At 34.2% G+C, this 27482-nt stretch overlaps 1 protein-coding gene across 7 annotated transcripts; it reads right to left on the bottom strand.

Annotated features, from left to right (window-relative positions):
* Window positions 1-194: 194 nt before the first annotated feature.
* LOC106054818 (uncharacterized) lies at window positions 195-27482 on the bottom strand. Of its 7 annotated transcripts, none has more exons than XM_013210866.2 (7): window positions 27299-27482; window positions 11736-12001; window positions 9492-9621; window positions 8951-9068; window positions 7959-8235; window positions 7099-7279; window positions 195-5311 (listed from the first exon to the last, which is right to left on the bottom strand). In XM_013210866.2, the coding sequence occupies exons 2-7, from the start codon at window positions 11889-11891 to the stop codon at window positions 4047-4049; spliced, it is 2127 nt and encodes a 708-aa protein (XP_013066320.2). In that variant the 5' UTR covers window positions 11892-12001; window positions 27299-27482; the 3' UTR covers window positions 195-4046. The 7 variants fall into 7 exon arrangements, with proteins under 7 accessions (XP_013066320.2, XP_013066323.2, XP_013066319.2 ...); XM_013210869.2 differs by having other exon boundaries at window positions 27340-27482; XM_013210865.2 differs by lacking the exon at window positions 27299-27482 and adding an exon at window positions 27203-27287.

Genomic DNA, 27482 nt, shown 5'->3' with positions numbered 1-27482 from the left:
TCCATAAATCAACAAATAAAATAAATTCTTATAGTGCGATCCCCGTAGCGTTGTAATTTGAATCATAGAAGAGACTTAGAGCTAGCAAGTAGACAGGTCACCTAGTCGGCTACCTAATTTGCCTATGCCAAAGGCCGTCCCTGGGAAGAGAAACAATTTTAATAAAATAAATGAAAACAAATAAAGAGACCAAAAACATTTCTTGTGTATATGTTTTATTTGGAGATGTGATAATAGCATTCCATCATTTCAATTGCCTTTAAGAGATACAAGTACAATTTAAAGTGTCAGTCACAAATGAAAAACCTAATCCTAAATGCTAACAATACAATACAGACAAGCCTTGTCCTGTACATTGTTTCCACTGAGATATTGCTGTAGCAAAGGTTTCATTAAATAAATACATTTAATGTTCAAGGAAATAAGTCCTTAGCTCTGTAATATACATCCACCGTAGCATAAAGGTCAAGTCAAAAAAAAAAAAATCATAACCATTAATTATGGTGCAGACAAATAGGAACAACAGATACTAATAAGTTATTACAGAGTGCTTTTCTAAAACTCAACTCTGTGAAATTGCTTTGAAAGACACCTTGATTTCAAACAAAATAAAACACATTTCCATTGTTTTTCTTTGTCATACAAAGTTTACTCAGTCCATCTTTACAAAAGTTTAATTCTACTTCAAAGAGTCTACTGTGCATTTACTTTAAAATTTTGAGTGTTTTCAGTTTATTCTTGTCCATTCAAAGGTGACAATTTATCTCATCTCTTTGAGTGAAGTTCAATAGTAGACAAACAAAAAGTAACAGAATCAAGAATCAGTCTGTAGAAATTAAATGAATATAATTTAAGGTTTCAAATACACTCTAAATATGTAGAAAGAAATGTGTGTCAAGGCCAAATTTGCAATAGTTCAATATCATAAACTGTTGATTAACTTTTATTTCAATTAGTAAACCACTTCTAGTTTTGAAAACTATGACATCAAGTACTGTACACATTAGGTAAAATAATTAAACCTACATTTAAGTTTCCTTGTTTACTCAAATAAATCATGACAATCACAAATATTTAGGGTTTAAATATTTATGAAATGTATTCTACACTCTGGTGTGGTAACACACATTTCAATGCTGGGTACAGAGTTAAGATTTTGAAACACGTAAATAAAGACTTTTTCCCAAACAAAAAAAAAATTCAATGTTAATTTTGGACAAACACATTTAAATAAAGACTCCCCTTCCCCCCCCCCCCCCAAACATACTAATTTGATAGTACAGGTATATATATGATTACCATTGTCACCAATTACTTTTATTTATTATAAACAAAACAAAACAAGGACATTAATGTTGACAACTGTATTTAAGTGTTAAAAGCTTAAATAGTGTTTACTGCAGAGTAAAAGAAGTGTTTCGATTACAATTTTTCTCTCATGACAAGTAAAATATATTTTAATAGTGAAATTTTTCAAGAAAGGATGTAATAGTTAATTATTTGGGAGCCAAACCAAAAGTCTTTCATTTTAAAACCATTCTATATAATGGGATTATATTTAGGTCTAACAAATTGCATTGATAGTATCTGTTGGCAGCAAAACAGAACGTTACCTTATAGCTCCATGGACCCTCTTTGATCTTCAAGAAAACTTTATGAAGTAAACTTAAATGTACAATTAAGATAATGAATCTAATTAGCGTTTACAAGTTTCATTGTTATCGAAGCAAGTCAAGAATATGGGGCTTTTAATGTTATGTTCAAATTTAACACATAATAAAGAATTTTAAAAGTTACAAGGACAGATGACACCATATTAATCAGACCACATCAAGACCCAAACATTTTGGTACCACTAACTGGCTGTTCCTATTTGGAAAGCATATCCTTTGTTAAAAGATGGGCAATCGTATATGTGGATTTGAGCAGAATAAGTGGCTGTGGCAATTATAGAGCCTGCATTGTCCCGTGGTATGCGCTCTGTACTGTTGTTTGATGGTCTCAATTGTACTGGGTTTGAATCCCATCATCCCTGCTGCCCAGAGGGAGATTTGAGTTTGGATGTAATAATCTTCCAATCTGAAGGAATATCAGAAGCATGTAAAACAAAATAAAGGGTTAAAACTCTGTTTGTGTATATATAAGCACAAATCATTGACATCTAAGTATTTACATATTTTATACCTTTTTCTACCCATAATACATAGGCAACACAAGTAATAAATTAGGCGTATATAATTTAATGTTATACATCGACTCCCTATATAATATATATGGATTCTCCTTCTATGAGTCTTTTTTTGCTAAATTTTGGAGAACCTGTTATGTATAGGAGTAAACCATAAAACCTTTTACAATTACTCTGATGGAAATTTCGTCTATTCAGAAATGTGATGATAAATACACAAACAAATATTAGAGAGAGATTTTGTGATATTGTATTGCAATTTAAAAAAAAATAAAAAATTCCTGCAATGTTTAATGGAGTAAAAATGAATTTGAAATGGAGCAATTAAGTCAAAAGTAAGCTAGCTAGAAAATTAAGTAAGACTCTGGCGGTTGCTGAAAAGAAGAAAGGTGATTTCAAAGTAAATATCTACATACAAACAGATCAAATCTAATAGGGTGTGGTGGCTGAGTGGTAAAGGGCTTGGCTTCCTAATCAAGGAATCTTGAGTTTGAATCTTAGTGGGTATTCTGATGGGTACCTGACATTAGAGGGGGAAAGTAAACGAAATTTGTTATTGTGCTAGTCACATGACACCCTCATTAATTGGCAGCCATAGAAATGGATGACCTTTACATTTACATCATATGCCCTAAAGATTGCAAGGTTTGAAACATGTACTTTTTCTCACTTGAAGTTCACATATTTACCTTGAGATATTGAAACAAAAAAAAATTTTATACATTAAGAACATTTCACAATTATTTTTATATAGCTACTAATAAGCTTTACTGCTATAATGTTAGAGTATGGTGCATTATTATCAATAATAATAATAATGAGAAAAAGTGAACTTCTTGTGGCTAAAATCTGAATTGATTTTTTTTTAGGAAATAAACGAGTTTTTGTATTATTTTGTAATAGTAAAATAGCTATGGAAAATACATTGGATTGAAGCAAAAAATTCAACATTGTTTTGACCTGTGACTCATTATATCTAATACAGGTTACATATTTGTACGCATAGTATGTGATGATATAGCATGTACTAATGTTGCAATTTCTAAGAAGTCAAGACACAATGTGCTAACATTTCTACCACAAGAGAATTGCAATAAGGAAATATGGTAATAACTAACATTCACAGTATTCAAGTTTTCACTTTATAAAAATGCTTTTGTTATATACAAAATTCATTTTGAACATTATCTTCTGACTTTCTTCATTGCCTTCTAGACTACAACAATGTTTAATCCGTGCTTGTTTAGGTGGAATGAACAGTGTGTAACATACAACTGTTATAAATGTTACTAAATGTAACATTTCACAACAGAATCAATTCAGAATATAATAACCCACAAGTATTACCATCATCTATTTGTTATCACCGAAGTTTAAGGCATTTAACATCTATAGGTAAAATACTAAAACTGAATAATTTTTGTCAAAGAATGACTTATATATTTTACATATTATCACAAAGCATAAAAAACTTTTCAAAGCTTCAGTATTTGTTTTGTTGTAAATCTGAGATTAAACAAAATAAAGCATGACTTAGCATCATGTTAACACATTTGCATCTAAAAATAACATACTTGTTTGGTCTTTCAATGGAGCTAAACACAGTGAATCATTCATTTAAATCTATCCAACTGTGAATATCCACTTATGATAATATTAAAACAGATATCAGTAAAAAATTAAGTTTTAAAAACCAGCACATGCTTTCATGAGAAAGAATTTAATTTAAACTTGACTGGCACTTATGACTGAGAAATATTAATATATGAAAGCTAAAAAATCGGATTCAAGTCATAATAATAAAATATTTGTCAAACTGAAAAGTTTGTCCCACAGTTACGAGTACATATATTGTATGTTAAGGGTGAAGGATCTCAAAGTTTTCTCCTGGGTTGTCCTCGCCAAAGTGACTGTGTACATGTTTCTCATACTCTGCCTGTGGGGTACTGTTGTTAAAGTTCATTCCACACATTGGACATTGCCGGGAAGTTTCTTCAGGCTTCATGGTTTCAGGGGCCTCGTCATCATCAAAACAGCGAAAAACATGGGTCTGAAACTCTTCCATACTCAACATGCTAAAGTCCTTGCTGCAAACAGGACACAGCCTGTCAGACTGCTGCTGCTGGACAGGTCTAGGCTCCCGAAGGATCACAGTGTCGCTTGGACTCTGTTCATTGGCGTAAATGTGATTGCCCCCCAACGATGAAATATGGGACTTGGGTCTGTGTGGAGGTGGAGGGGGCTGTGCTGGACTTTTGACACTCGAGTTGCTGATGTTTGCTCGATTATTGGCCACTACAGCATCAGCCCGGAGCTGTATAGGTTGCAGGACCCCTTGCTGTTGCCTGCTGTTTTGTGAGTTGGAGTTGATAGCAATATCATCACCCAAAAGTTGTGCAGTGTCCCATGCACTGTGTCGGAGAGGCTCATAGTTTGCCGGTTGCGATGGGCTGTGACCAGATTTTAGATTATATCCTATGTTATTAGTTACTTCTTCTTTTGACAAGTAGTGTAGAGGGTCGGGCTTCACAGGCCGATTTACTGTGTTGGTGTTCACATATTCAGAGTTGTGGGCAATGGTGACAGACTTGCTAAACTGATTGGACTGCTCCTCAGCAACCCTACGACCAAGTACCTCAGACTGAGAGACTCTATGACGAGGGGAATACATTTGGATATATCCGCTAATAGCTGCTGGTCTGGAGGATTCACCACTTCCATTTTGATCTAAATTTAAAGGCTTTTGGATTGCCATTTGTGACTCAACAGCAGAAACATGATTTCTTGGCATTACATTGAGACTATTCTGCAACTTTAAGTTATCCAACAGTTCATTTTTTGATCCTTCTGCAACTCCATTGATAGCATTAGAATTGGCTGATTGTCTGAAATCCTGACTTTTGCTCTCTATCATGTTATCCCCTGTTTCTTCTCTACTAAAAATAATTCTATTCAAGGCAGGAGGCTGTTGTGTTAAAGCACCAGATGTGTCTGAAGGTCTTTTCATTAAAGCAACTGGAGAGTCCTTTGAAGCAGAAGCTTCAAAACCTGCCTGGCTTGCAGTAGAAAAGGAAGGCTGCAAAGATGGAATTTCTTTTGCAGAGGAGCTCATGTTTGGAGATCCTGAATTAAAAATAAAAAGGAAAGTTTACCCTACATGCCACAAGTCAAGATACAATATTTATACCTAACTGAGGAATGATAGTACATTTTATATATAAAAAAAAATTAATATGGTCAACTTATTTAACTAGCGGCCATAGCACCAACCTACTTCAAATACTATATAGTTAGAGATTTCATGATTTCTTATCATTTTAGTGAATTCTTGTCAACAAATCATCCATCTAAGGAAAGTGGCAAATGTGCAATGTACATGGATATTTTGTCTCTGTTACTTTTTAAAATTTTAGGTGGATTCAGGAATAAATTAAAATTGGGAAGCGTGGTTGAGAGGCTAAGAACACTTGAATTTGGCTTGACTTGGCTACCTATGAAGGGGGCTCAAGGTTTGACAACCGACTCGAGCAGAGTTGTTTTTACTGAGCGCCTAAAGGCAGCATGGAAAGCCTTCTCCCTGATACCCCCTCCCCCCACTGGTCCACAAATGAGATTGGACCACAGAGCTTTGAGCATGCTATTAGCATGAAAGTAGCGCTATATAAAAGCTATAATTATTATTATAAATAGTTTTATAACAGACCAGCCTTTCAACCCAGAAATTCAGTTTATCCATAGAAAGTGATTTTATTCCAAACATAAATCCAACCCTAATTAAAAAAAAGAGAGACTTAAAATAGTCTCAAGGATATTTTTTTAGCAAATAATTTAAGACTCTGTCTGACCTGACATTAATTAATTATTTTTACAAATTAAAACAATGTCTAGCAAAAAAAAAGTTTATGCAGCCTATGAAACTTTCAAAAATTTGTTTTTCACAGTTTGAATTAACATTAATACAACATTGATGTGTAAGAACATCACATGATTGCCATCACACCTTAATTATACCCAATCTTTTTTTTTTTTGCATTCAAACTATTGCCTTAGTTTTAATAGGTTTTACAAATAGGAAATCAAGGTACTAACTGTTAAATAAAAGCAAACATTTATGTAGTTAGACACAATTAGATTCCCTATAATTAACAAAGGCTGATCCATTACATCAACTAGAAAAATGTGAGATAGTTGTACACTGCTAAGCTACGCTAAGATGAACAAAAGAATGTCATGGGCAATAATACAAGGTGCTTGAAAGACAACTAAATGTGTTTGCACTATTGTACTGCTTAGTTTAATCATTCAGATGGTTAATAATGACACTGTCTTTGATGAAAGGAAATTCACAGAATTTTACTTCAAAGCTTTCTGTAGTTGCAGAATATTTAAAAAAATGAAGATGATAAGTCCACTACTTAGTCAAAATATTTTCTACAGTGGCAAAAAAAAAACAACAAAAAAACAAAAGAAATAGTCTACAGACAAAGAGCTGTAGGTGTTTAATAGTTTCCAGCTCTTAGACCAACCAATGATAACAAGCTGCATAGAGAAAATTTAGATTACCTCCATTGTAAACAATGCTAACAAACTGCTTGATTGATGATAAAAAAGTTGCAAATGAATGTCATGTAGATAGTTAATATGTACTAGTTTTGCAGGTGTCCAATTTTTTTTTTATTAAAGACTAGCAATCATGCTGTAAGCTTAGCACTGTGGTACTTTGCTTTTAGTAGCATGTGAATTACTGAACTTGACACCTTACTTTAGAATGCACACCATTTCCAGCTTAGAGTGAAATTTGAAATGGGACATTGTAATTAATTATTTAAATTACTATATTGATGCTTCACCATAAAACATATCAAAAAGCATAAAATGCCACTTTCTAGTCTGAAGTGGTTATTACTTACTCATGCTAAGCAGAAATCTCCGCTGTTCGAGCACCGTCTTTTTTAGCGTGTCCACCACCTTGTGAAGGTACTCTAGCTCTTGGCTACAAGCAACATTACCTAAAGAGTGGCTGCTGTTAGAAACTGACATGGACAATTCTTTGAGGTGTTTGTTTTCAGCTTCTAGCCTGGACAAGGATTCCTGGGGGAAAAAAAATGATGTTACATAATTTTTTTTTATTTACTAATACAGTTCTTTTATTTTAACTGGTAATAGGCCAAAAAGAAATCTAATTTCACCAAAATAGTTTGATCAAATTTTAGTTGATGACTGTCACAAAGCTTACACCTAGATAGTTCCATGGGAGATTTTTATAATTGAAGTCTTTGGTGTATCCAGTGTACAAAATAAAGGAAATATTGATAAGCAAATGTATTTTATAAAGTATATAATTGTTTGCTCTTTTTTTGCACATCAAAATCAAATTTCTAAGCTCATTCATAAAAAAAAATTTTCTTTAATCTTTCCCTAACATTTTTATTATGTCTTATTTATTTAAAAATCTCTCTTCTTTTGATTCAATTATATCACCCCAACATTTCTCCATATTGATCTCTATTCTCTCCTCCCCCCCCCCCCCCTTATTGTTTAAAGAATATTAATAACGTTCTGTGATTAATTCTGAAAATTCTCTATGATCATCTGCAGATTGTAAGACAATGAGAAAATCTGAGACTAACCAAATGTACTTAAAATGGTTTCTTTCAAGGGAAGTGATAGTGAGAAATAAAGAAAAAGGAACAACATAACTCCTCACTGCCCAATACAACACAAGTGAGCTAAAGTATGGGTAACTGAGACGAAACTACTAACAACAAACCTTCAGAGTTCTGTTTTCAGCCTTAAGTCTTTCTAGTTCTTCCAAAAGCTTTTCATTACCACGGACACTAAGCATGAGATCTGTACCCCGGGCACCCTGTTGAAGTAGAGCCTCCATCTCTGCTTCAGTTTGCTGCAGTTTTCTCTGGAAGTTGGCTTCCATGTTGTTCATCTCCATTTGAAGAATCTTGTTCTTTTCAGCTAAAATTTTGTTTTCCGACTGCAAAGCTGTGAGCTCATTGAAAGCATCATCCCTCTCCTTTGTTATAGCAACCATTCTATGCCAAAAAAAAAAAAGGTATGTTAAAACTAAGTCCAAATAGTAATAAATTCAAATATATATATATAAATAATAATCATATATTTCTTCAAAAGTATTACGCACATACACACCCCCACCCAACAGATTTCAGGTTTTTAAAATTATTCTTGAAAAAATTTGGTTTTTACTTTTAAAAACCTTATAATGATAAAAATTCAGGAGATATTTGGTTGCTGACAAGAAACTCAGTAGGGGTAAGCAAGTATAATGATATACCTTTAAAATCTGAATGATTATTTAGCACTAAAAAACTGATATACAAAAGTATTAGAGCAGAAAAGGATAACTGTAATAATCTAATCAAACTCACAAACCACATGCTTTTTCTATAAAAATTGTGTTTTCTCTAAAATCTTATTTCCACATGCTTACCCTCTTCAATTAATTACCACTCCCTTTAAAGAAATTTCAGGCTATTTTTTTTGTGTGCAAATACTCATCATTCTGTTCTAATTACCAACCAACTAAGACCTCAACCGATTTGACTTTACACCTACCATAATACTGGAACACCCCAACTTATTAAAACTCAGGACCATAGTCACAACAGCCCAGAACGCATATCCTGTGACCACAGGTAAGGATGATGGGATCTAGACAACCACTAATCCTTATCTCTCGACCTCTAGAATGGGCGAACCAATAAAAGAAGTCACCATTGCCACACTTACTTGTGAGACCATCCTTCATATTTGAAGAGACTTGCCTGAAGTACGGTCACCTGTCTCTGGAGATATTTGATATGTGCATCTTTGACGCTCTCACCTACATTGTCACATGATGAGGACACTAAATGAGGGCAGATAATACTGAAGTTAATTTATGGTTTAATAAGATTAGGGTTAGTTGTTTTGTTTTTCATTACAATCATTCTTTAAAATTATGACTAACACATAGGTAATGGTTGAGTGGTAGGTTTCAAAACTTAACAACTGAAAGACCGGGGAGCAAATCTTATTTCTTAAAGAAAAGTTCTTGTTTCCTTTAATTAAGTAATTAGTAATTTTTTAAGAAAAGGCACCCCTTTTGGACATAAAGGGTAAGGTTGTAAAGTCTCTGCTTGTGAATGACTCAATCAGTTCTATTTTCTTCTTGCAGCATTCCAATAGATCTCTTAAACTAATCAAACACCTAGTTACAAGCCATTGAAAGCATAGTGTTTCTACATATTGATTGCACAGTTAAGTAACTAACAATGAGAATGACAGCTACCTTCAAGGTTAACATACTGAGGATCAACTACCAGAGGTCCTGTGTTGGTCTGAGTTGTTCTAAGTAAGTTTATCAAGTCCATCTCTCTTTTCTTTCTCTCCTCTATCTCTCTCTGCATATTGCTCATTGCCTAAAATAGAACATAACAATTCATTTGACACAAACAAAAACTCTGTATTTTGAAAATGTTAAAGTGTCATAATACAGCATGAATTAAGTAAATTAAGCTTAATCAATGGGTTTCAAACTTATCAGTTAAGATACTAAAATGTTTAAAGCCACTCTCTGCTACGCAGGAATGTGTCAAAGACACTTGAAATGAAATCTACTTTACATTAAGCATTTAACTACATAAAGAACACATAGTCCTCAATTAACAACTAGCCATCTTAACAGGGACCTGGGAGTTGCAACATGCTTGATGACTAGCCTATTATTTTCATTGTTCAGCAAATTTTCTAAGTTACAACTGTTGTGTGGTCAGTGTACTGACATTTTTGATGTGCACATATTATACTACTGTATGTAACATGGGTGTAGCCAGGGGAGGAGAGACTGGTGTGTGTGTGAGTTTTCAGGTGGAATTTTGTTACTGTTTTTTTAATTTCATTTTTTCATTGTAGAGGAGAATTTAATGTGAAACCATCATTTGCCTCAGCATTGCTCAGGGGAGTTTGAGGTAAAAAAAATCCCCTCTTCAATTAAAAACTAGAGCAAACTTCAGTCAACGAATTCCATGAGCACAGCCAAGGGGGATTTTGAGTTTAAAACATCCTCCAGGGAGTTTTCAGTTAAAAATACCCCCTTCAGGAGGCTTTGAGGATAGAACCCACATTTTCAGTAAAAAAAAATAAAATAAAGCAAATTAGTCACCAAATTCCTTGAGCTTCACAAAGAGAGGTTTTGAGTTTAATATCCCCCTCAGAGGGTTTTGAATTTAAAAGTTCCCTCCATATGGTTCTGAATTAAAAAAAAACTCTCTTTAATATAAAACTTAAGCAAACTACAGTCAGCAAATTCTATAAGGGTAACCTTGGGGGAATTGTGAATTTACCCCCTCCCCCTCCAAGGAGTTTAAAACCCCCCTCCAGGGTGTTTTGATGTTAAAACTCCCCTTATCAATAAAAAAGTGTAAAACAAACTTCAGTCACCAAACCAAATTCCATGAGCGTGGCCATGGGTGGAGAGGTTGCGTTTATAACCCCCTGCAAATAAAAAATTAAAGGAATACTACAGTTTCTAAATTCCATAAATGTAGCCATAGCGGTTTTGAGGCTAAAACCCCCTTCCAACATAAAGAAAAGCAACAGTCACTAAATTACATAAAAGTAGTTAAAAAGGGTTTTTGAGTTTGAGCCCCCCCCCCCCCTTTTCCTTTTTTTTTTTTTTCAAACAAAAAACTGATGGATAACTAGTAGCCAAATATTATAATAATAGCCAAGTGGGTTTAGATGTTAAAATCACCCTTCCAATTTAAAAAAAAAAAAAAAAAAAAAAAAAAAAAAAAAAAAGCTACAGCCACAAAATTTCATAAATATTGCCAAGAGAGATTTGATGTTAAAATCTCTCCAATAAAAAACTAAAGAAAAATGTCAACAAATTCCATAAGCATAGCTAAAAGGGATTTTGTGGTTAAACTCTGCCAAAATAAAAAACTAAAATAAAACAAAACTATATAGTTACCAATTTCTACCAGTCGCAAATCTACATTAAAAAAATGCAGTAAATAGCAGATTTGATATCTGACTTGCAATTTTGAATAGATGAGTAGCAGCATTTAATAAATATTGCACTGTAGACACCTCAGAATATGTATTTTTTTTTTAGTTTCAAATACCAGAAATAGAGCTTGGGAAAAATCCCCCCACCCCCAACCTCCGAATTAAAATCCTGGCTACCCCAATGGTGTTTTGGTAATTTAATCAATTTATTTATGTCAGTTTTGTGAGCTGAGTTTCCTTTAATCTACCATGTAGTGGTGTACCAGGAATCTATATGTAAAAAGAATCTACAAAATGCAGCACAGCGGTTATTTTACTTCACAAGCATGTACCAAATAAATGGAGTACACTGTAATAAGTATAGCACTGTGCAAGCAAACAATGTAGGTATATACAAAGTAGAAAAAAAGTTAGAAAAGATACTAAGTTCTATGCCCAGATGGAGTTGCTAAATGATGGTAATGTTGGAAAAGAAATTTAAGTAAAAGGACTACCTGGATTACAAAACAAAACAACTCAGTACCTGCCTGTACTCCAGCATTGATCCTGGACTTCCTGGTGCTCCTGCTCCATTTAGTGTTCCCTCAGTTGCTGTTCCAGTCATGTCAATCTTCTTAGGAGACTCGTACAATTCAAAAGAATCTCTAACCATAGCATTGTTAACACTTTTTTCATCCATGTTTTTTGAATGATGTAGGAACTTAGTGGAAAGCTTGACATCACATATCAGATGTTAGTCCTTGAGGAATAATTGATGCAAAACTACTGGTACTGTCTAATTGTGTAATCCTAGAGAAATAAACAGTTTTTAACTTTATTTTAAAGCATATATATATATATATTTATATTTACTTTCTTAGACTATGGATAAAATAAACTCATGTGTTTTTGTGTCAAAAACTGTCATTATACTACTTTTTAAGAGATATTTAAAAAAAAATAAACAGTTCAGAAATGTTTGCCCTATGTACCACAACTAAATACAAGTACAGTCTTACTAAAATTTTCTGATAAAAACAAACTATACTGGTACTTAATAGAATGGCTATAGAGAATAATGTATATATATGTTATTATTTCAAATTTTGTAGGCTAACCATGAGGTTTTAAAAAAAAATTGTGTGGCCCAATAAGTCAAAAGTTACCAAGCCTTAGTATACACGTCTAGTATATAATATTTATCTTAACATTCTAGATATAGACCATAGCCATTGGCTAATTAATAAATTAAATTCTAGGTAGATTATACTTTATATAATATATATATACATATATCTAGTTATCATTATATAATCTTAATTAAAACAAGACTTAATGTAATAGAAAGTTGGCTAAAATTATAGTTATAAGGGATAGTCCCGGATAGGTATTTTACTATCTTGAGATTTACATCTAATTCCAATTGACTTAGCCTTACTTATAAATAGTTATAGACTTATTTTCTAAATACTTTATTTAAATGATACTTTATAGATCTAGATTTATATATCTAGCTACTACTAGCTAGTAACTTTACTATAGACTAGAATAGATAGTTATGATGGGCTGCTTTTTTTTTAAAATTAGAATTAGACTACTAGATTCTAGATCTAGTAACTAGTACTACTAGTAGTACACTAGTAGATCCAGTAATATATTATAGTAAATTCTAGTATGATTAGTATGAATATGAGTAAGACGTCTGTCTAGACAGATTTAGATACATAAGATTGGATGGTACATACTATGGTAAGATCTAGTCTAGTATTAAAATAATTAATAGCAACATCATTTAAATTTAAACATAGTCATAGCCTTAGGGGCTCATAGGCTTACTATTTAGTATTTACTAAAATTTAGCTAGAGTTAGACTACTTAGTAGTAAGTTAGAGTAGAGTAGAGTAGACCTCTACTTATAATAATTATATCAAGATTCTATCTAGATCCCTAGATTCTGTTAAGAATCTCTTTTTTTTATTAGGTAAATACTTATCTAGATTCTAGTAGAGAATAATCTAGATACAGACATTACTACAAAAAAAAAAAAAGATAGTATTGATATATGATTTTTTGATACACATGTATGTGCCTGTCCTTTACTCTAGGTCAATCTAATCATGCATGCAAATCAATCAATGAATTATTCATTGACTTTTAGATCTTATCTGATTCTGATTCTATATTCTGCCATCATCATGTCATTGGGTCATTGGATTGGTTTTCCTGGCTTACTCAATCAGGCAACCCATTCCATTTGATTCCATGCTCTATACTGTCTATAGATCTACTAAAGTAACTAGATTCTAGATCTAGTAAATATCTAGATCTAGTTAGTAGAGATTATCTATCATTCTATCTAGATTAAATTTTATTAAATCTAATCTAATCATTCTAATCTATGTGATGTCTAGAACTCTAGATCTATCATCTAGATCTTTCTACTAGCCTATTATAATTTAATTATATAGAATTATAGCATAGAGGCATAGACTTATATGACTTATAATATAAGTTATAAATAGTTTATATACTATATAACTATATTGATCTAGAAATCTAGATCTATATAAATATTAATTATTAGAATATATTATTATAATTATATTTACTATTAAAATATACTTTTATAAAATAATAAAGTATTATTAGATCTATTCTAGATCTAATTATTATTAAGTTAAGAATAGTGACTATGAATATAGTCTAGTATAGTGACATAAATTATAATATTATGTCATTAATAGTCACACTCTGACTCACACTTACACTATACTTAGATCTATAGTTATACTGAAATACTGTGACTAAAGTATAATTAGTGGTGAATGTATAATAAATTAGTGACTTTATTAACTTTATAATTATACTTATAAATAGTCTAAGAATCAACCTTTGAGATCTCAGTGAACAAAAACGAATAGTCTAGATCAAGATCTAATGTTTTTATTGTGACAATTACAATGAATATGTTTGGCCTACATCTAGATCTATATTAACTAGATCTAGATCTAGCTAGATTTAGCTAGATCTATAGCTAGACCTAGAATCTAGATAGGATAGATCTAGATTAGGTGTATCATTACCTCCCTTCGTGATGCTGACTTCCGTTCTACTTAGATCTAGGAACATCAATCATTTAGACTACTTATTCTAGGCTAACAATCCTATTGGTATTTCCAAACGAAAGAGAAAAACAAAATAGACGTAGATCTAGATCTAATAATAATCATAATAATGACTCTGTTTCGCGTATTTCTTTTTTTTTTTTTTTTACTTGCAATAAATCAGCGCGGTCAACGAATTTGCATACGCTGTCGCCTCTTTTGGTTTATCTACAAACCTCAGAAAAGCAGAAGTCACCCACTAAACTCTATCTTGGCCACTGACTAAGATCACCGTAAATGGACACCCCCTTGACGTGGTAGACCACATTACGTCTGTAGGAAGCATAATATCTAATGACGCATCGCTTTCAAGGTTGATAATCGTCTAACCATCATCTGCTTGGATCATTAGCCATACAGAAGTTTGTTCAGCTTCCATAGGCCAAGAGTCTTTGACTCAAATCTTATAGACAACTAGAAAGAAGAAGAAGAATGTCAAACAATCATGCTATACAATGGACCTCATTCACTAAAACGAATGGTCACGTGATAATATTGATAAAACAACGAAAAAATAAACTGTTGATTGAAATTAGATTGTAATTTGTTTAGAAGAGATAGAGAAGCAGGCGACTAAATATTGTTTGTTTACGATTGGTGAATGAGGTCCATTAGCAAAGCTACATTTTATTTTTGCACCAGGCACATCTGTATAAAAATTTTCTTCGAGTCGGAAGATAAAAGAAGAGTGAAGTACTTTGGACATGTGACTAATGAGGTGGCAGACCCGACTACGACCTACATATTTACATAGGCCTATATGTAAGATTGTACATATTTAGTAGGGGATTAGCTTGTAATGAGGGACTAATAAATTAATTAAAGACGTTCGTTCAAATAAGATAATTATAAGCATATCCATGTGTCAATTTTGTCGTGCATGTTAATTAGTGACTGCTAAGTCATTGATTTTCCTGGCTGATTCAGGCAACCCATTCAATAGGCTACTCTAATGCACTAGCATAGAGGATTCGAGTAGCACTTGTATGAATTCGTCTCAGCATACGGAATAATAAATATTTTTATCTTACATTTTTTCAAATTGCGTGAAACAATAGCTATACCGGTACCAGCTTTGTTGTTTTATGAAAACGAAGTTATCTGCTAGTTGTAGATCGAAACAATATTCCGAGTGTTGATTCACAGGCTAAAGTTTAGGGCGCCCACTTTGTTTTTGGCTCCATATTGTCAGACTGAGCAATAGTCATAGGCCAACATATAGGTTCTACTTAAATATATTGCATTACCCCTATTGTGTTCAACAGATTTTAGTCCTGCGAGCAAAGCCTGGAATACCAACAAAAGCTGATATCAGTTTTGGTAGCGTCCATCGCGAATAACTCTGGAAAATAGCAAAAGAATATGGCATCCCGCAACAATTTGTCCAGATTCAGCGTGCATTTCAATAGCAAATCTAAGTTATTGCGTTAGAACAGACGATGGAATAACGGAGTTCTTCAGAATCAAGAGTGCATTCGTTATCCAATGGCATGAACCAAACCTGTAGGCCTACTTTGTTGACGATATAACATTACTCGGGAATACAAGTTATATATAGATGAAATGACGGAAAGCCTCGATAGAGCCGCACTCAAAATCGGCATCCGGCTAAACCTTGATAAAACCAAAGTTACGCGAATTGGCTAAATGCCTACTAGATCTAGTATACCCGTCAGCTAAGGAATGAAATAAACAGAAAAGTTCACCTATTTGGGCAGCGTTATTACAATCAATGGAGATGCTTATCACGATATTCATGTCGAGTAGGGAAAGCAACAGCTGTCTTCCAAAAGACTGCGGCTTATTTACACACACACACACACACACAAATCAATTAGCCTGGAGACCTCCTCAATACAATTATAGTCTCAACGGCTACCTACTGTTCGAGACGTGGAAGTCATCCTAAAATTTGAAAAGAGGCTAAACGTGGTTCAGCAACAATGGCTGGGAAGGATTCTAGGAATAAAATACTAAATCATGTCACCAATAGAGAAATCGTTTCCTCCATGGGCACTCGTCCCCTGAGACCGAACACTTTAACCAAAGTCAGTCATAACATGGGGACCGAAAAGAGGAAAGCGAAAGCATGGCCGTTCATGTCTAATGGCGACATATCTTCTTAGAAGACCCAAAATCCATTGGCACCAGAAGGGAAGAGGCTGTGGAAGACGCCTGTAAAGAAAGCTTGCCTCCCTTGCGCGGAACTGCGCGGGAGGATTTAAGTCTAGGATCTTATACAATGGTTCAAGAGATTAGGTAAAAAGCCTTTGTAACTTAAAAAAAACACACACTTTTTTTTCTTTAACCAGAGTTTGCCTTTTTCATTTTTTATGAACGACCCAGGGCATGCTACCCTGCCTCTTAGTGGCGCTTGGGTGGAAATGATCGTAGGAGGAAACGATTGCTAAAGGGTAGAAAAACAAGACCCCCGTGGTAGTGCCTAAGGGGGTGCGAGAGTATCCTCATTGCACTGTGCTGAGTTGTAAAAAGGCTCCCACAGCCATGTCACAATCCAGGAGCCGTTTCACAAGGGGCTGTTACATAAATGGCATTATCCAGCACGGTTAGCCTGGTATAGAAAAGGAAAGTGGCAGGGGTCCCGGTGTACGCGGCCTCTGCCCCCCCCCCCCCCCCGCCAGACAGTGTACACTGTTCTCATTCAGGCCGGTGATAAGGGGTTCCTGTTCACTTTTGCTGGCCTAGAGTTCCAAGAGCCGAAGGCTCAACTCTACCCGACAGTTTCAAGAAAAAGAAGAAGAAGATGAACGAGCAGATAGGCCTACCCGAGCTGCGCTTTAGTTGAAAAACTTCTTAGACAAAAGCACACCCTTTCTTTGTATCACCCCCCCCCCCCGCACAACACACATTTTTACACATAAATAATAGGAAGTACTGATAAACAAATGATTAAATCTTTGCTCTTCCCGCGAAAGTTTGAAAGGAGAAATTTTTATTCGCAATTTAGTCCACTCTTTACACATTAGGCCTACTATTAATATTTAGAAAGCCATCAGGAGAGAAGACTCAAAAGTACAGTAGCAATTATACATAAAACACTGTACCATAATCTTCAAATACAAAATCTAATAAAATACTCAGAAAGACACAAAGATAAAGGCACATTTCCCGTCAATATGTACAAATGCTCCTGCTTCCCTAGTGCTATTAGAGCATGGAATGTTTTGCCTGAGCTAGCCAGGAAAACCAATGATTTAGCAGAATTTAGGTCATTGGTTAATATGCATGACTAAATGCATGACGCGTAGGACGTAATCATCTTTTTTGAAGTAACGTCTGTATTACATAAGATAAGATCTAGTCTAGATCTTATGAAGGATGGTTGTAAAGCCACACAAGGATCTATATCGAACTGACCATCCCTCTCTCCAGTATGTGGACGACTCTGTCCATTTAGGCTAGAACTCATAAGTTACAAAACTCGTTTGTTCCTTATATAGCCAGCCAGTCTGTATCAGCGCTACGTTTTTACTTCAACAAGCAAAATATGAAAAACCCTTTAAAAAAACCAACAAAGCTTATCTGAAAGGAAAGAACTCCGCCGTTAAAACTATATTTATTAATAATGTACATGTTAAGTCCCATATTCGATATCAAGAAAAATAATTTTTTATCAATAATTAATTAACTGTTTTTTAGCGGCCCCCGTAAGGGGAAAAAGCCGCTATTAGGTTTGTGCAAAATGTCCGTCTGTCCGTCTGTCACACTCAGATCTCGAAAACTAGAAGAGATATGAAAAATATTATTTCATCATTAAATCCGGCTTGAAAAGTTTAGGTGCAACGGCTACTTTTGGTTTTCTAAAAGCAAACCGTTTAATTTATAAAATTAATTATGCAAGCGATTTTTTCATAAAAATACACCAATTCTAAAACAATTACGTAAATGTAAGGGAGGCAATGTTACAATATGCTAACAAAGATGGACAATTTTTGTGTATTTTTAGTATCACTAAGTCAAATATATTTTAAAAATGTACAGGAAATGTTTACAACAAATATAAATAATAGTTAAAGACGTTTTTTCTGGTCAACTAGCTGCTAAAATTAAAAGAAAACATTTCTGTTTGTTTATAAAGGCTAATAATGCACTTTGTATGTAAATATCACGCACATTTTTTTAAATGGACTTTTTATGCAGCGATTTTCGTGCAGTAGCGTAACGTCGCAACATGATCAGGTGCTAAACCAATTCCTTAAACTTTTTTTAAAAATCAGATTTTATTTATTTTTTGTTTAGTGCCCCCATCCGAATAAAAGAAGCTTATTTTTGTGCGTTTTGTCTGTTGGTCGGTCTGTCCGTCACGATTAGATTTAAAAAAATTAGAACTCTAAAAGCTATTGAAAATCTGATTTACCCTTTAATGTTCCTCCCATAACATCTCAATAGTTTTAAGTATCTAAAATTAATTGTTCCGGATTTTTTGTGTGCAAAACTAATCAACGCCAACAAATGTTTGTTTGCTCTTCTAACTTATATTACATTCCATTTCCATGCTTAAACGTTGCAAAAACACATTATCAATAATATGTTGTTCCGTTTTTTATGTAAATAGCATATTAATGCTAAATCATAATCTCTATACTGACTTATATTTCATTAATTGTAAAAATGTTCCGGATATTGTTTTATAAAACATGAATTATGCCTAATGATTGTTTGAAATCGCATAAGGCTTTTAAAAAAAGTAATTTACTAGAATTGATTACTGAAAATTACTTTTTTAGACATTTAATTTTCTTGTAAAACATAACATAGAAGTTTTGTAATCGATAAAGAAAGTTCCGGATTTTGTTTCTCACAAATCGTCGCCAGAAATTTCCGAATTTATTTAAAAATCTACTAACGCCAAATAATTGTTTGAACTCCCTCTTCTAATTAATAAACAAATAATCTTCTCATTTACGAAATAATGTTTTTACGGATTTTTATGAAAAATATTTTAACTCACTACTCTCTTACAGTACATTTAACTTTCTACCTAAAACATTAAAAAATCTAATATTATGTTCCGATTTTTAAGGAAAACAGAATCCAAACACCAAAGTAAGGTATGAAAATCTCTCCACGTGGCTGTAGTACATCTAATTTTTATACGAGACCATCCAAAAAATTTAATTAACGGTATTACATTTATCTGAAATTCTCTTTTTCTTTTACTATTTATACAAACATCCGGAACAATCTATTATATAAACTTTTCAATTGTGTTCATACCTAAAAATTATTGCGATGTTTTGAAACGTAAAATAAAGGTTAATCAATTTTTAATAACTTTTAGTTGTTTTTTTTATATCAAGATAACGGACAGACCGACTGACAGACAAAACGCAAAAACAATGTGGCTTTGATCCTTTTTAAATAATATCTATTAGAACTCAGTGCACCAATGTCTATGAACCCTCGTTAAATATCTCGTGTAAATAAAGACATTTTTTTTATGGTACCGGTACTAGCCTATTGTGAGGTAATGGAATTTTTTTTCTTTGACGTCATATGAATGGACTCTTTAAATGTAATGTTAAAAGAACGCACTCGGTGCACCAATGTCTATTAACCCTCGAAAAAATTGCTTGTATTAATGAAAACATATTTTAGTCTAACTAAGCCGTGTGACGTAGTGTTTTTTTTTTCCTTTGACGTCACATGGAATGAATTCTTTAAATGAAATGCTAAAAGAACGCACTCGGTGCACCAATGTCTATGAACACTCGAGAAATGGCTCGTGTTGATAAAGGTGATTTTTAGTCTAGCTAGGCCTTGTGACGTAGTGTTTTTTTTTCCTTTGACGTCATATGGAATGAATTCTTTAAATGAAATGCTAAAAGAACGCACTCGGTGAACCAATGTCTATGAACACTCGATAAAAGGCTCGTAATGATGAAGGCGATTTTTATTCTAGCTAGGTCGTGTGACGTAGTGTTTTTTTTTTCCTTTGACGTCATATGGAATGAATTCTTTAAATGAAATGCTTAAAGAACGCACTCGGTGCACCAAAGTCTATGAACACTCGATAAATGGCTCTTATAGATAAAGGCGATTTTTAGTCTAGCTTGGCCGTGTGACGTAGTGTTTTTTTTCCCTCTGACGTTATATGGAATTAATTCTTCAAATGAAATGAAAAAAGAACTTGGTATAGTAATGTTTATTAAGCCTCGTTATGTGACTCGCGTTTAAAAAAGGAATGATATCTTGATTTAGATCTAATCTAGATTTTTTAAACTAGATCTAGATTTTTATTACAGTATATCTAGATCTGGATTTATATTCTAATTAAAATTATTTTAGAGTCTAGATCTAGAATTTCTAGATCTAGTTTAGACTAAAATAGACTAGATTAAGATGTAGAATTTCAATTTCTAAACTTAAAGTGTAAAAAAAAAAGTGTAGATTTTCATTTCCAAACGTTTTGATCAATATTGTAATGTTTTAATATACTAAAACTAATCTACTATTTTTTTATTAAATTTAAATTTACGGCAAATGAATCTTTGAAACATTATTACTTTTGACCATCGGATGGCTGCCTGGTCGTGCGGTTTGCGCGCTGGACTGTCGTTCAGATTTATGGATGGCCCAGGGTTCAAACCCTGCCCGCTCCCATCCCCCGTCGTCCTGCTGGAGGTTTGGACTAGGAAGTAATTATCTTCAACTCTGAAGGAACATCCGAAACGTGTAAAACATTTTACATCAAAATTAAATCACCTCTTGAATATTATTTGCGAATATGCAGATCCGACAGGGATCCGACTTCGACGGGGGCCGCCTCTGAGTTTGTGTAACACAAACTCTCTTTGTAATCTTGTTTTATTATTGATTCACGTTTTGATAGGTACAATAAATAATTGCTTAAAATATCAACTTTATCCGAGGGAGAAATAGCGTAAACAGTTACTTAAGGGGTCTAAACCATACAAATTTAGCCTTATCTGTGAATACTGAAGGATTAGTTTCCCTTGTTGGTATCAAACTAAATAATTAATAACGAGTATTTCATTGACTAATTGGTTACTTTTTAAAATTATTGATTGTGCGAAGTTTCAACTTGATCAGAGAATTGGTGTTGGGGAAATAACATGTACACACGTTTTTACCAGACAGACAGAGTGAGTTGATAGAAGTTTTGTAAAAAGATCAAGACGTCTGTGTGTTGTGTATGTTCTCTTAAGTGCAATGTTTTTTTTTTTTATTTGAAAAAAAAGTCTTTGTAATGACACTAAATATCCTATAAGGATCAATCAATCAGTCTTAGTCTTATCTATGTTATATGGCAACCCACGTATAAACAGGAAAAATAATGAACTGGGTAATACTTGTTAATTCGCAATTGTTCATTTGATTTCTATGCTTGTATGGAACGTAATGTGTGAATATGAGTGACCCAAAGGGGTCACATAAGAGTTTGTGTAATACAGGTATACTTCTTTCTTGTCTGTTGTTTTTGCAGTTGGTCTATTTTTTTTTTTTGGAATTCTCTATGTTGAAACATAAATAATAGAGATATGATAGGTTAAAAGCGAAGTTAAACGATGAGTCTTGTATATGTTTTGAAACAAGGACGGATTGAGCGTACAAACAAATTATGTAGAAGTTACTCGAGATTTTAAGAATGAAAAAAAAAAAAAAAAAGAAGACAAAGCGGATGTAAAATAACTTTTGCAACATGCGTCAAGTTCAAGAGGATGTTGCTCCCTTATTTCGATAGCCGGCGATCAAGTAGCCAACATTATGTTTATCTGCTATCATAACATCAGCGCAAGAACCATATTCTCATTCGGGTTTTTACAAAGCTTACAGGGGCGTAGCTAGGGATTTGTGGGTCCGGGGCGATTGACCTCTTTGGGGCCCCCTGCATTGTGACATTCGACATCATGACATGAGATAATGTACTTAATAAATATATAACCTTACATTCAAATAGGTAGAGTATATCAGTAAAATTAGCAAGACTCAGAAAGTTTCTCCAACAGCTTGATGATTTTGTCGAGATGCAAGGAAACCGCCGACGTAGCTTCTTCTCTTGCAGACCAACTTGTATTACTCTCCTCTTTTAAACTCCCAGCTCCAGCTTCTTTCAGTTTGGCCCATCTCTAGGGTGAATTGGGGAAAAAAAAGTTGAACAATTCATGTACAGTTATCGAAAAAAGATGACAATAGCTGGATCTATCTCAGCAGAATGAAGAGCTGCCAGGTTCAGAGAGTGATGATCACAGTTTAGAAATGTTGCCTTTGGATTTATGTCTAAGAGACAGACGGCCACTCATTGTGACTGCGTTATCATAGATTTGACCTCTGCACAGATCAAAGTCCATTCCAATCTCTTTAAGATTTTTCAGAAATAAGTTCTTCATAGTGTTGTCCATCAGGTTTCAAAATTTCAAAGTAATCAATGAATAACTCTTTTATTTCGAAATTATTAACATCCAAGTAACGAACTTTTAGGGATATTTTTTTTTGATGAGAAACATCTGGGGTGGAATCGAGCATCAGATAAAAGATAAACAAACTTGCTTGACTTTCCCAACAAGATTATTAACTCATTTTGAATTTCTGGTGACCAATAGTGTGTCTTCTCATATTCGATTCTATGTAAGTGGTGTTTCGTAACTTCATCAAACTCTGCAAGAAATTTCAAAGATGCTAGGAATTTCCCAGGATTGGGTGAATTCAGCTTTTTGTTGTGACCACGTAAGCTTGAGTTTGTTTTAGCTAAGTACTTAATAGCTGCTGCTAAGCGCTTCAGAATATCTCTCCAATACTGCCGATTTTTCAAAATGTGCGCATGAAACATATGTGACAGTTCATCTGGTTCTGCCTTAAGCTTTTCTTCTTCTAGCTTCCACTTCAAAAAAGGTTGTCTGTGGTGGACTCCTTCTTCATGTTCTTTCAGTCTCTCAGGTTTCTTCCATTTGGTTAAAACCAACTCCTGGTTTGCTCAATGCACTAGAGCTCTTTTTGATGCTTCGGAAAACAGTACGCGTTCAAAACAAAATTGATATCCCAAGTGTGGAGAGAAGAGGAGCCAAGATCGATTGCAGATTTTTCCTGTTGGAAACTTTCTGTTAACCATGATGTCAAACTTCGTGATTTATTTTGGGTAAACTCTACTGGAAACAAATATATCCGAAGTCTTTGCACTTAATTACAGCTTCTTCCACTTCTGGAGAAAGTGACTCATCATCTTTATCACGTACCTCAGATGTTTTCTCTGACTGTGGTAAAAGGTATTCCCCTTGAGTTTCTTCGGCACTACTTCTCTCATCAAGAGGCATTTTCACTTCTTCGACTGCTGTATCTGTCTATGAATCATCTGATTAGTGAGACTTTTCTTCCACACGTTCACGGTTGCCTTTGTTTTCAGTGCTCCTATCAAGTTTCTTCTTAAATGATAAGGATGATGAAATAAACTACCCTCTATAACAAGTTACTTATTGAGAGTGACACGGCAGTAGTCAGCGCTATGGATGTTACTCCTTGAAATTGAGAGTAACCCCTGTCACGGAAAGAGTTACTACTCTGTGTGGAATATATACAACAGGGTCACTGACTTATATAGCAACGTGAAAAGCAAGATTACATGACAGTGACGTAATATTTAATTTATTTAAAAACAAATTTCGGACACTCATTTGGGGGGGGGGATCTTCAAATTCTCCCCCATCCTCTCCCCACCCTAGCTACGCCACTGAAAGCTTATATCAACTCACTCTGTCTGTCTGGCAAAAAGTGTGTATCCCCCCCCCCCCCCGAAAAAAATCCTGGCTACGCCCATGGAACAACCCATCATAAGATATACTCATTGAAAACAATTAATGGGATAGCAAGAAATTGTCATGTACTCTTTGTTACATGCACTTCAATTTAGCCCTGCATGTTAGACTTAAAGTCTACTAAGTCACTAGAGCAGAAGAAACACTCATACGGATTAGTTCTACCATCATCATCACTGGCCTTCTTCAGTCGTCAGTTCAGCTCGTAGAGCCCTTTTTCGTGTGACTTTATAATAGCCATATTCTGGAAATTCCTCTCAACCTACAGCGCAGATAAAGCTGGCATTGGTGGTAGTAGACAGCATAGAAGCACTACGTATCATTCGACAGCTACGAGAATCGGACACCTATTTTTTATGGGGATGGCCGTTTGCCGATTTTTTTTTTTTTCGAAATTAAATTAAAGGAGAACCACGTTAAAAAAAAAAAGTTGTCCTTCCTCTGAAGCGCTATGAATAGCCTACCAAATCAGGCGCCATTCGGCATCACTGACACAGAGAAAAGTAGCTGGCAGCAGATGACCTCTAAGAGAGACAGCTGGAGAGATCTCGGGAGTGTCGCGGGACACACATTTAAGAGCCAAAGAAGAGTTATGCCAAGGACAGGCGAGGACGACAACAACACAACTGGAATAAGAGCCACAGCAGACAACGGCTTTGTCTGCACTAGATGGTCATGTTGCACTCATCCTTAATCATCGGAATCAAGACAATGTCTTATTTTTTATTAAGAGTCCAAGTATACCTGATAAAAAATGTGACTAATTGGACTTTCTCCTTGTTTTAACTCTCTTTGATATTTTTTGTTTTTTTGCGATTCGTTCCGCACTGCTGAACTGCTTGACTTACAGGAGGGGGTGTGACAACAGCTACTGAGCACAAGCCATCTTTGAGTTTATAGATTCTCTTTGATTGAACGCTTATAGATCTCTCTCTATATATATACCCCCCCCCCCCCCAGTTTTCTTTTTTTTTTTTACGAAACTCTTTAAATGTCCAAATTCAATTCACCTTATACAGACCCTATTATCACAACAACCCACATAACCAAAAACTGTATATAACAGTGCGGAGCAGTAGCAAAAGCGCGCTATTTCTCCTTAGCAAACACAACAATAGATGGCTTACAGCTCAGCAGCAATATATGGTGACCCGTCATTTCATCCCTGGTCATTTCATCGCCAATTAAATATTTTTTCGTATTCATTGTTTAATTGTGCTGTTAAGACTTTGACTTTAAGCCTTCATTTCATCTAATATAGAATTGGGATTATGTAGAAAGCTTTTTGATATTTTTTGACATGTTATTAATGCGTTTATAGTGTTTTCCCTTCCACCTTACATTCTTGATTCGAAATCTTATAAAATATTGTAAATCTGGGTGTGTACTTAGCTATAGTGCTTCTATTGGATGTGGGGAATGTAATATTATAATATTATCCTGCTCATGACGTAATGATCAAAGGCCAAGGTGTGGTGGAAGAAGTGAAAATCATTTAAGAGATGAGAACGATTAGAATACTTATGATCATGCCGCTGATAACTCCTGTAAAGGTATTGTAAAGATATCCATACTCATTTGGTTTGGTTACAAAAGCCGTGATTATCGTCAATGGAAGAAGAGAGTAGAGCAAGAAGAATAACTAACACCATAAGAAAGCGACACATTTGAAATCAGTTTTACATGGTGACAAAATCGACGGTTCTTTTACATGGTGACAAAATCGAAACGTTGTTACAAGGCGACAAAATCGACTGTTGTTTTACATGGCGATAAAATTGACAGCACTGTTACAAGGCGACTAAATTAATAGCAATGTTACACAGCTCTTCTTATTAGAAGAAATAGTGCGTTGTTGTCCACGAGAATAACTTTCTAAAGCTCAGAATGCAGGGAAAAGGGAGAAATTAAGGGTGCGAAGTTTTTCTTTACGCTCTAGGCACCACTCGTAAAAGTTTGCGAATTACTGCTCACCTTAATCTTTAGCAAACATATTTAAGCTTTGAGCTCTATCACTAGCTCTAATCTAATACTAAAACCTTTAAAAGGGAAGTTAATGTTACAGTACTCTTCAACTAACCCAAATATTAACCCAATATTATATCATGAGCTTTAAACACACACCTACAGTAGCGTAGAAAAGTGCACTAGGGGCCTGTGTTCAAGAATATTGTGAGCTTCACTCCCTTAGGTTGGGTGTGGCGAAATTAAAACGAGTCATCCAGTAGGCTACTTGTCAGTATAATAGGCTACGTATAATAAAAAAAAAACCCATTGCGAATAGCTAGATTAAACTTTTGGAAGTAAGAGTTCTTGCATTCGATTCAGTCACGACTCTTTACAACTAATTTATCATATAGATCTTCATGTAATAGGCCTACATTTAAATTCTTATAGTTAAAAACTTTTTCTTCCTTTCAAGGGCTCCTGTGAGCCCCCTCCTCCCCCAATTAGATATAGTAATAGGCATGAGCTCACTGATCTCCTTCGCGCCACTTTTGCTACGCCACTACAAACCAGAATGAAATGAAAACTACCCTCAATGCATTTATATAATATCCCCTTGCGACACATTCACGACATTGATCATTCGCTTGAAATTCTGAGAAAGAAGTCGTTAATGGGGACAATGTCAAGGTCACCGTGATGTTACTCATCAACTTACAATTTTATAGATCTAGGCCTCATATTTATTAGGTTCTCGATGCTGATGACCACTCATTCTGCCTGCACGACAAGTTCTCTCCATACAAGAATCAGAATCTCGACTTGTTTATGAACAGATAATTTTTGGCGTATTTATGGTATATACGTTTTACATATAAATAGCGACATTGATGTACACTATTTTCATAATACGTGACTACTATCTATCTTGATCCAGCTGGGCCTATTTTATTCTCTATAGATCTAGCTATCTATATTTAGAACCTATATTAGATTTATAAAAATGTGTAGGTTCTCGCTCTTTCTTTAGAATTTATTAGAACTAGATTGTAACATTGATTTCATTTAAAAAGACAATCAAGGTCTAGATCTATATCCAGTATACTTACTATTAGCCTATATGATATATGAGTATGTCCTAGGTCCTAGATGTATTTAGACACAAAAAAAAAGAACATTCACGTTAATAAGGTTTATTTACATACACATATCTAGAACTACATCCACGCTAGTAAATTACATTTACATCTAGAAACTGGATCTAGAGACTATCTCCTCACGTATGTTTTTTTTTTTTTATCTCTGAAGTCCCCAGAAGTCTATTTAAAGTAACAGCAAAATACAAATAAAACTGAATGTAGGTCAAAGTGTTCTTTGGTATCAATTTAG

This window comes from Biomphalaria glabrata, chromosome 11, assembly GCF_947242115.1.
Source record: "Biomphalaria glabrata chromosome 11, xgBioGlab47.1, whole genome shotgun sequence".
Taxonomy (NCBI): Eukaryota; Metazoa; Mollusca; class Gastropoda; family Planorbidae; genus Biomphalaria; species Biomphalaria glabrata.
The sequence above is the reverse complement of the archived record's forward strand: the minus strand, read 5'-3'. Positions and strand labels throughout refer to the sequence as shown.

Bases quoted from the DNA above. Each gene is read 5' to 3' on its own strand.
- LOC106054818 (XM_013210866.2), bottom strand. From the start codon at position 11,891: ATGGATGAAAAAAGTGTTAACAATGCTATGGTTAGAGATTCTTTTGAA. The intron at 9,622-11,735 runs GTACTGAGTTGT...GTTCTATTTTAG, and splicing joins CAATGCTGGAGTACAGGCAG to GCAATGAGCAATATGCAGAG. The intron at 5,312-7,098 runs GTAAGTAATAAC...TTTTTAATTCAG, and splicing joins GAGATTTCTGCTTAGCATGA to GATCTCCAAACATGAGCTCC.